Source organism: Asparagus officinalis, chromosome 2, assembly GCF_001876935.1.
Source record: "Asparagus officinalis chromosome 2, Aspof.V1, whole genome shotgun sequence".
Lineage (NCBI taxonomy): Eukaryota > Viridiplantae > Streptophyta > Magnoliopsida > Asparagales > Asparagaceae > Asparagus > Asparagus officinalis.
Window position 1 is genome coordinate 82531773 of NC_033795.1, and position 11259 is coordinate 82543031.

Genomic DNA, 11259 nt, shown 5'->3' on the forward strand with positions numbered 1-11259 from the left:
TGGAGTCATACTTGGTTAGTGAGGACTTATGGGATGTCGTCGGCGGTAGCAGCACAACACCACTAAGGGGAGATGCTGCAACAGCGGAAGCGACAAAGGAGTGGACACAGAAGAATGCCAAGGCGGAGTTTACTTTGAAGAGGTCAATATCTTCAGGACTATTTGAGCATGTCTCAAGATGTACATCCGCAAGTGCTATTTAGCAGGCACTAGATCAATTGTTCAACAAGAAGAACGAGGCTCGTCTACAACTGTTAGAGAACGAGTTGGCGAATGCGAAGCAGGGGGAGTCTTTAATCTCAGAGTTTTTCATCAAGGTAAAAAATCTTTGCTCTGAGATTAATACTCTCAATCCGGAGGAGTCGATTTCGGAAGCACGGTTGAAGCGGTCTATTATTCGTGGTCTACGACCCGAATATACACCGTTTGTTACTTCAGTTCAAGGATGGGCTACACAACCTTCCTTGGAGGAGTTTGAAAATCTACTAGCTTCGCAAGAATCACTAGCTATGCAAATGACGGGAGTTAAAGTCCATGATGACTCGGGGAGCGCTTTTGTAGCGGGGAGACAACAAAGCTTCAGAGACAAACCCAAATATGGTAATGTGAAGAATAATGATGGACGAGAAGGATCTTCTACGGGAGACAAGAAGCGATTCAAGTGTTATCAGTGTGGAAAACTTGGGCATTTCAAAAAGGATTGTCGAGTCAAGCTGAAGGAAACAAATATGACGGAATCAAAGGGTCATACTGAAAACAAAGAATGGGGAAAATGTTTCACGGTGGAGGCTGCATCTTCAGGTACATCCACAGCTAAAAATCTTGGAAATGATTGGATTGTGGATTCTGGTTGTAGCCATCATATTACCGGAGACGAGAAGTTATTTTCTAGTCTTCAGCGTCATGACGGGAAAGAAGCCATCATTACTGTGGATAATTCAATCCACCGCGTTGAGAAGGAAAGGACAGTCGTTATTGAAGGAGATGATGGAAGCCCAATCACTCTCAAGAACGTATATCATGTTCCTGGAGTAAGGAAGAATCTTTTCTCTGTGGTGAATGCGGTTAACTCAGGTAACTACGTTTTATTTGGCCCAAGAGACGTTAAATTCTTAAAGAATATTAAAGAATTAAAAGAGGACGTGGTTCACACCGGAGCACGGGTTAAGGATTTATATGTTTTATCGGCCTCAAATTCTTATGTTGAGAAGATGAGTACGAATGATAATGCCTTTATATGGCATGCTAGGCTTGGTCATATAAATATGACTAAGCTAAAGGTTATGGTGAATAAGGATTTGGTTAACGAGCTCCCAAAGTTGAAGATTCATGATGAAGGAAAGCTTTGTGAAGGCTGTCAATATGAAAAGTCACATAGGCTTCCATTTGACAACTCCACTTCACGATGCAGCGCTCCGTTGGAGAGGGTCCATAGTGATTTGATGGGTCCGACGAGAACATCCTCCTATTCTGGGTTTCGATACAGGTTACTATTTGTTGATGACTTCTCACAGTACACTTGGATATACTTTGTGAAGGAAAAATCAGAAGTATTCTCCAAGTTTCAAGAATTCAAGGTTACCGTGGAGGGAGAATTAGGTCAGAAGATCAAGACTTTAAGGACGGATAATGGAGGGAAGTTCATGTCAAAGGAGTTTCTCTCTTTTTGCCAAAACCATGGTATCAAGAGAGAATTTACATGTCCGTATACACCTCAGCAAAATGGAGTAGCGGAAAGGAAAATAAGACATCTAAGCGAGACATGTAGAAGCTGGTTACATGACAAAAATTTGCCTAAGGCCTTATGAGCGGAAGGCATGAGATGTGCATCGTATGTCATTAACCGGATGCCACTTAGTCCGAACAATATGAAGTCTCCTTATGAGATGGTTCATGGGAAGAAGCCAACGGTGAAACATCTCAGGATATTTGGATCAATCTGCTACGTCCACGTGTTTGACTCTCAAAGAACCAAGTTGGAGGCAAAGGCGAAGAAATGCATCTTTGTCGGCTATGATGAACAAAGGAAGGGCTGGAGGTGTATGGATCCAGAGACACACAGGTACACCGTGTCTCGTGATGTTGTCTTTGATGAAGTTTCCTCATTTTATGGGCCACCTCAAGTCTTGGTCGAACAAGAAGGTGGGGGTTCCTCCAAGATCGATGAACCAGTTGTTCAAATGCCAAGTGAAAACGGAAGTCTTGAAGAAGAGACACAAGGTGAAAGGGGGAGCACTGATCAAGAGGAAGATGAGGAAGAAGATCGTAGTTCCATGGCTAATCAACGACCAAAAAGGAACATTGTTAAGCCTGCTCGGCTCAGAGATGAAAGGTTTGTCACTACTTACTCATGCTACTTTGCAGCTCCATTAGATGAAGAGGAGCCATCATCATATGATGAAGCAAAAGGAGTTCAAGAGTGGGAGGGCGCAATGAAGGAGGAGATGAATGCCCTCATGAAGAACGAAACTTGGGATTTGGTTCCAAAACCCAAGGATGTCCAACCCGTTTCTTGTAAATGGGTGTACCGAATTAAGCGAAAAACGGATGGGAGCATTGACAGATTTAAGGCAAGGTTGGTTGCTCGAGGGTTCTCTCAAAAATATGGAGAAGATTATAATGAAACTTTCAGTCCAGTGGCAAAGATGACTACGGTACGCTCACTTTTATCTTTAGCCGCAAGCTTTGGTTGGAAGTTATGGCAACTAGATGTGAAGAATGCTTTTCTATACGGAGAGCTTGATAAGGAAATCTTCATGGAGCAACCGCTTGGTTTCAAGTCATGAGAGCATCCTGATTGTGTTTGCAAGCTTAAAAAGGCTTTGTACGGGTTAAAACAAGCTCCTCGAGCTTGGTATGGAAAGCTTGCTCAATTCCTTCAGTTTTGCGGGTATGTGCCATCAAATTCTGATCCGAGTCTATTCTTCAAGAAGAATGGAGGAGTCCACGTGGTGGTTCTTCTTTATGTGGATGATATGATCATCACCGGGAATGATGATGCTGAAATTGCTCGTCTACAAGAGGATATGTCGGTGAGGTTTGAGATGAAGAAGTTGGGTGAGTTGAACAATTTTCTTGGTTTGGAGGTCGAAAGGGTAAAGGATGGAATATTTTTCGGCCAACAAAGCTACGCAAGAAGGATTGTTGAAAGGTTCGGAGTACACGAAGGGAAGACACGTACTACTCCGATGGACGTGAACATAAAGCTTAAACGCGATGAAGGGTCCTTGCTACCTGATCCTCGACCTTATCGCTCTCTTGTAGGAAGTCTTCTATACTTAACCATTACAAGACCTGACCTTGCCTTCGCGGTGGGTCTCGTAAGTCGGTTTATGCAAGAACCAAGGAAGCCACATCTAGAAGCGGCAAAGAAGATTTTGAAGTATGTAAAGACAACTCTTGGCATGGGTCTGATGTACAAGTACAATGCCAAGGTTTCTCTTCATGGTTTCACGGATGCTGACTTTGGTGGAGATCTAGATGATCGAAAATCAACTTCAGGGTATGTGTTCTTATGTGGAGACACAAGTGTTTCGTGGTGCAGCAAGAAGCAAGCAACGGTGTCATTGTCTACCACTGAAGCGGAGTATAAAGCTTCAACACTCGCAGCTCAAGAGTGTATATGGCTTCGAAGACTCCTTGAAGATTTGTTGGAGCCAATCAATAAGCCGGTTGCAATTTATGGAGATAATCAAAGTGCTATCAAGTTGGCTAATAATCCGGTGTTTCATGCAAGGACGAAGCATATCGAGTTAGAACATCATTTCATACGGGAGAAGGTGCTTGATGGAACAATTGAAGCTTTGGAGGTTCGAAGCGAAGACAACGTTGCATATATCTTCACCAAGTCACTACCAAAGAGCCAATTTGAGTTACTTCGCTCGAAGCTCGGGATGATTGACAAAATCAAGTTTAAGGGGGAGTATTGAAATTAAACTTGATTTTGGATCAAGCTTAATTTTGGGTTTATGATGGAATTATTATAAGTTTGACCAAACCCAAAATTAGGTCTAAATTCTAGAGGTTTTCTAGAAACACTCTAGAATGTTGATCACCTCCTTAAAGTATTCTAGAGAAATCTTTAAGCTAAATATCTAGATAATGGTATAGAAACATCTAGATAATTTGTGACAAAAATATTTAGATATTATGTAGAAATTTCTAGAGATTAGAAAAATATCTAGGAACTATGGAGGTGATATTAGAAGAATCTAGATCATTTGTAACATATCTTTGGGAGGCTATAAATACCTCCTCACCTCTCTCATTTGTAAGTAAGAAGAAAAAGTTGAACAAGTGAATAAAGCAAGTTCAAATAAAGAGTCTTCCTCTTCATAAGTCCTATACATTTCTCTAAAAGTCTTTCAAGTGTTCTCTAAGTGTTCTTCATATTCTTCTTCATACTTAGAGGTTTATTCTCTTGGTTTCTTTCGGGTTTCTCGGGTATTACGGTCTTGGGCTAGTGCTAAGCACTATCGGTGTTATCTTTACAATAAGAAGAGAGGAGGTAACACCTAGGGGCGTCTCATTGCCAAAAAGAAAAAGAAACCTTGCTTCTTAGGAGAGGAGGGCAAAACTTAGGAGCTTCTTCATAAAAAGAAAGAAAGAAAGCTTTTAGGGAGGAGAGGTAAAACTCAAGAGCTTTTTAGATTATGTTCTCGATGAAAATAGGATAATAACCGTTATTCGCCGCAAACATGGATACATCCAAGGACCAAAGCAGCCCCACGTTTATGAAAAAGAAACGCTAGCTGCTCTCTAGCGGCAAACAACAAAAGCAAAGCAAAATTATTAGCATAACTATTAGCATAGTTTGCTAGAACACTGTGTCTTATGAGGAAAATTAATAACATTTTTTTGCCATAACCTTCATGTTATGGTTTCTACTTAATTAAAGACTATAAATTATGGTTTGAATTTATGTTGCGTAGGTAATTAACACCTCCAACTTATGTTGCGTAGGTACGAATAAGGGTACCGATACTGGTGCAACTACGGTGCGGGACTCAACAGATTTGTAAAAGGTGGAGCACGGAGGCACAGCTATATACGCATATTGAATTAATAATTTATATGTGCTCAATAGCATTTTTCGTTCACATGTCATGAGAATCAAAATTTCTATATTATGTTTATTCTTCATTTAATATGTAGATTACACGCCACTTGTTTTTCAATTAGATACTGAAACGATCCTAAAATCATATTTTTGAACAAGATATGAACTAAAAAAACCAATCTGATTCGTGTCCAACGGGTACAAGCATATGTCAACCATGGGATAAACTTACAAGAAGTATATGACAGAGCATTTTATGTTAAAGCATATGCATCATATAACTTAGTACGTACCTTCAACGAGTGTTGATATTTTGATGAGCGTTTTAAATTAAAGTATATGCATTATATCACTTAATACATATGTAAAAACATCTTAATAAACATATGCATATCCTCAACGAGTGTCTAATGAGTGTTGATATTTGGTATGATTGCGGCACATGATAAAGTATCCAAAGAGTGTCAAACACGTGTCAAGTATGGATACTGTCACGCCCCGGTCCCACAGGCTTGTTGGCACGTGCAAGCTGTGGGTCCACGGAGAGCAACTCGTGGATTGGCTAAATCCACCGTCAAAATGCTAACACTAGTTGTTCTTGAGCCTTGAGCTTTTCTCTATTTAAATCACTAACATTTCTTCACACTGACCCATGTGGGACTAAAATGGGAGTGTCATAATCACCTCACCTTACAAAGACGACGTCCTTGTCGTCACGACATGACAATTGGCACATCCCAATGTCCATATAGCACTTAGCCCCGTATAGCACTTAGCTTCACACTTCCAGCTAGCAACTGCTCTGATACCGTTTGTCACGTCCCCCAGGCCCACGGGCCTCTTGGCGCGTGCAAGCCGTGGGTCCACGAAGAGCAACTTGTTGGTTGGCTAAATCCACCGTCAAAATGCTAGCACTAGTTGTTCTTGGTCATTGGGTTTTTCTCTATTTAAACCACTAACATTACTTCACAATAGTCTATGTGGAACTAAAGTGGGGGTGTCACAGATTCGCTTTCATGATAAAATTACCTGGATAACATAGCCTCGAAAGTTCCTACATATGTGATTAAACCCTGAAGAAATCGGCATGCATAAAAGCACATGCTTAAAAGATACAGATACAGGCTCAAATATGTATTATTTCATGTTCTTATGAATAATGACCGGGCTATCATCTCCAGATAAATAATCCGTCACTTACGCTTTGGTTGTTGTTTGCGTGATGAACGATGGCAATTCATGAGAGTAATCTTGGTAGCAGATGAGATGCCAACAGCTAAGTTTACTTCACCAAGCTCAAGGAGTTCATTATTTAAGGAATTGGTATAAAATATAGAATATACAAGTCTCTTTTGAATCTCGATGCTAAGAGTAGGAAAAAAAAACACAGGACAAATATTATACTTAATCATTGAAATCATGGCATCATAAAATTTCCAGGTTGGGTTAGCTTCTTAAACAACCAACCCTTGACTAAATTACAGCAGAGCTAAGGATACAAGCATATTATAGCTTTAAAGAAGCCAAACAAGTCGTGACAAAAAAAAACTATTTTACAAAAAAAAGCTAGCTCGTAGGATAAATTGAACAGAAAACTCGTCTAGACTACCAAATTTTGGCAGAAAACAAAAATTTCCTGTATAATGCAATATTTACCAATAGTTTTTAAAGAAAGCAAAGTTAGAGAACAAACGCACGTATTATCAAGATCAATAGAAAAATCTCCTTGTTCTATTAGTTTTGGCAAAGGGAAAAAAAAAAAAAAACATCCTGTAGTACTAGATGTGACAGAAAATTCTCTGCTCTGTCTTAGGGCTCTTAACCATATCTAAGAAAAGTTTAGTAAAGGATTTTCTGTCAAATCCAATAGAACAAAAAAAAAAAAAAAGAATCACTTATTTTGCTACCAAACCTGTAAATTTTGCTGGATAACATGTACACTAGAGTGAAAGAAAAAAAAGTTCAAATTTACTGTCACGTAACATGTATATACAAAAAATGCACAGAGAAAGATCCTTGGCATGTACACGTAGAGCTAGCGTAGCTCTGCAGGTGCACATGGGTATTCCCATGTGACAGTGAGTAATGTCCTAAATTAACATTCAACGCCCCCCCCCCCCCCCCCCTCCGGGGATCTAAACTTAAAAAACTTATCAAACCTACACATCAACACCCCCACTCTTTGTTCCATTTTTTCTTCCATCTCAATGCATAGCAAATTGACCATGTAAACAGAGTGGCCATAACTAGAGAAGGCAATCTCCAAAGAGAGGATGGAGGAGGAGGAGGCTCCCCTCCAGCCTCCTTCCTCCTCCTCCGACTTCGAATCACCCGTCTCATCGTCGCCCTCCTCTCGCCGCTCCTCCACACACTTATGCCCCGCCGACGAGCTCTTCTACAAGGGCCAGCTCCTCCCCCTCCACCTCTCTCCGAGGATCTCAATGGTCCGGACTCTCCTGCTTTCGTCCTCCTCCACCTCTTCGTCCTCCACAGACACCAACACCACCGCCTCTCGAGACTCCAACGGTAGCTCTTCCTCTTCTTCTTCCTCCTCCGGAGTCCCGGCTGAGCTCTTGCTCCTCCTACCGGAATGCGACTCGTCCCGTCCGAGCTCGGTCACGGAGGAGGAGGCCCGGAGGGCTGTACCCTCCTCCGCCACCAAGCGCAACAGGTACTTCGCATCCTTTGCCAATCGCTTCTCCTCGGTCTTCCTCAACCGAGGCGGAAGCAAGAAGGATTTCGCTTCCGCCGCGGACATGGACCTCGACTATCAAATACCAGCTCCTCCGCCGACACCGCCTGGTAAAAGGGTCAACGCCACCGCGAAGGAGGTGATAAAGAAGTACGTCAAGAAGGTCAAACCTCTCTATGAAAGGCTTTCTCCTCTGCAGAAAAATCAGAGCCAGAGCCATAACCTGACCCAGCACCAGAAGAAGAAGACCTTCTCCTTCTCAATCAGGAGGCAGAGGGACGTCAACATCACCAACTGCAACATCGTCGAGTCCTTGAAGAAGTTGGACGAGGAGGAGGATGGAGAAGCTGCGATGAGAGGGGTATACCCGCATCATGCACATTCGAGCTCGTTCTCCGGGAACCTCAGATTCCCCCGGAGGAAGAAGTGCGCAGGGAGCTGCCCTTCGTCGATGCGGTCGTCGCCGACACATTCCGGATTGCTCCGGCTCGGCGGGGGCGGGCCTGGCGGATTTCCGACGGACCCGTCTGCAGGGCTGGTATCTTCATCATCGTCGTCATCAATGGAGGAGCTACAGAGTGCCATTCAGGGTGCGATCGCACACTGCAAGAATACAATGCTCCAGTCTCATCAGAAGAAGTCTCTTTCTATTGATGCCGCTCCTGCCAACTGATGTCCTCTTGTTGTTTAGAACTTAGATTAAACACTCTTCATTAATCCAGCAGAATCTAGCTTTCTCTCTCTCTCTCTCTGCTTGTTCTATGTATCTGCATGTTATGTTCAGAAAACTTTTAGTGTATGGAGAATCCTTAACACACAGTGTATGAGCTGTATGAGCTTTCTGCTACTTGCACTGTACTCATTCTGCCATTCTCTTCACTTCAGCATTAACTCCATAATAATGGGTCCGCAAAAATTTTATGAAGTGTTTTTTTTTCTTTTTTCATTTTAATTTGTGCATGTGGTCATGAACATTGGTTTCCGTTTTAAGCTAGGCTGCTGCTGACTCACAACTAAATGAGCCCATGTGCTGTTGGATCCATACAACGTCAATCCCTTTGATGAGAGATCCACCTACTAGCTTCAACTACTAAGATATAAAAAAAAACTTCTTAATAGTGTTTTTTTTCTTTGATTTTAGGAAAGTGAATAGTTTTGAAGAGAAGATGCGCATACTATCAATGCAATGAGAAAGTTGATAAAAAAGGGTACACGCAAGAAAGTAGTGTTAAATATAGCTGGCTTTGGGTAGTTGGGTTCTTGAAAAATGATCCAGGGAGTGGTGATATGAAGGAGGACAAGTTTTTTTTGTTGAATAAGCACTTTGGGAGATGAACGAGCATAAGCCAAGGACTTGGTAATTGTTCCTTTTTTTTTATCTTTGGTAACAAATGGCAAAAGAAAGCTCTTGAACTCTGGATTGGTTTTAAATTTTGGTTATTGAGAACTTAAAGGAGGATTATGTGACTTTAATGATGTCCATGTCACAAAATTAAGACACATAAACAAATTCAGACATTAACCAGGAGGTTAACTTACCCATACATATTTGAAACAAGATTCGGAGGAGTCGCATGTGCTTGTCTATAAAGTCTACCTACCTAAACCCTCCGCTTTAGGAGCTGTTTGGTTCCCTGTTTTTGAGGGAAAGACTCTCTTGAAAGCCTGCCAAAAGTGCCAAAAGTGTCACTTTTTGGCAGGCTTTCAGCCAAAATCTTTTTTTTAGAGACGGTTTTGACTGAAAGTCTGCTAAAAAATAACACTTTTGACAGGCTTTCAAGAGAGTCTTTCCCTTAAAAACAGGGAACCAAACAGCCCCTTAACATGCAGGTATCATCAGGTTAATCATTAGATTAGTACGCTAGATTAGAGAAGATCTGAGAGGTCTAGCAATTTGCTAATCCTTTTGTTTGCTTAGGTTAACAACCAAGCACACCAAGTCTAGATAGGATAAACAAATCATCAGCTACCTACCACTAGTCACAACAACAATCTTCTCTCGCCACCGGCTGCCAAGGGTTTCACTTACCAAGATATTCCCTCCCCAGGCTAATAAAGAGTTGCTTCACTTGGTAGCAAGTTGGCTACAGTGATGTTGGTGTAGTGTCATCAATGCAAGAACTTTCTAGATACTCCCCCCCTCTAAAACTGTACCTTATTGAACTAACGGGTTCTAAAGTATCTAGTAGATCCAAACCCGAATTCACAGCCAGGCTGTTGGAGGTTAGTTGCAAGTGGAGTTTCAATTTGAAGTTGTTTGCAGCTCAAAAGGCAGCAACTATGACTTGCGACCGAATCTGTGAAAGTCGTCAGTTGCAACTGGAGGCTCTTTTTTTTTTTTTTTTTTTTTCCGCAATCATATTTATCTGCATGTTTCAATTGCAGGGAACCAAACAACCCATAAAAATAGATACCAACGGTTCTCGCGGTTAGATTCCGAATCCAGAAAACCAAGTCGGCATGGCTTACATTGAACATTCAAGTGACTTCCAAGATTGGATCCAAGTTCGTAAAACTGGATCCGATATCAACTCAGATGTCATCTGAGGAAAGAGGCTCTCTGTGCTACCGACAGAAGAAAGATGTCTAAAATAAAAAAAAATGGAGGTGGGAGAGGGTGGGGGTAGACCATGAATCTAAGTTTTAGCTGTCTGATAGTGAGACAGACGGAGGACATAAAATGTGCTATACATGGACCACAACCACATGACCATGCTCTCTACTCTTATATAAATACAAATATAGATATAAACATGTATATATACATGGTTCTGATGCAAACAAAAAATGCATACTGATTTGATTGGATCAGATTTGACTTGTTAAAACGACAAAATCACAGCAGTTTGAGCAACCAAAAGGTACAAGATTAAGTGGTCACAAAAAATAATCATTCATTGATTAAGTGGCTGCCAAACAAACAGATCCGAAGCATCATAGTTAATTTTACAATCTTATAAGCTACATAAAAGCACAACTTCTCAATGAAGAAGCAATCTTTGGCTATCTTCCTTTTATCTCTTCTTTCGGACGGACTAAATGACACCAGAAACTAGAAAACACAACATAAAAGCTGACGAAAAAAATGAATGTTCTGAGTTCTAAACATCTTCCAAAGAGATCATATGCAAATGTTTCCGGGTTCATTGATATTGGAAAAATAAAAGAGAACAATTAGGAGACAGCTCATAACTAATTGAGCTTGTCAGGTTCTGAAGAGGAAAAGAAAAAAACACAGAAAGAACAACGCAGTTCAATGACCACCAACAATATGCAGACGATTATCTAAAACTTTAAAGCACTGGATCATAAAGGGATACCTTCAAGTTGTTACAAAATGCAGAGGATAACACCCAGATAATTGCCTTACTTACATAGTAGAAAGTTTCTGCATATTTATTCAGAGGGGAAAGTTCTTGCGTTTACCATCGGCTAGCTGGCACAAGGAGTTATCATGCGGTAGTATTCGTCAACTAAAAAGCGACTACCAAAAGTTACAGGCTGAAGA

General features: G+C 41.2%; 1 protein-coding gene across 1 annotated transcript; it reads left to right on the forward strand.

Moving 5' to 3' along the window:
- Positions 7224 to 8688, forward strand: LOC109831867 (probable membrane-associated kinase regulator 1). Its single transcript, XM_020399334.1, has one exon. The coding sequence runs from the start codon at positions 7333 to 7335 to the stop codon at positions 8422 to 8424; it is 1092 nt and encodes a 363-aa protein (XP_020254923.1). The 5' UTR covers positions 7224 to 7332; the 3' UTR covers positions 8425 to 8688.

Coding starts and splice junctions, on each gene's coding strand:
- LOC109831867 (XM_020399334.1), top strand. CDS start 7,333: ATGGAGGAGGAGGAGGCTCCCCTCCAGCCTCCTTCCTCCTCCTCCGAC.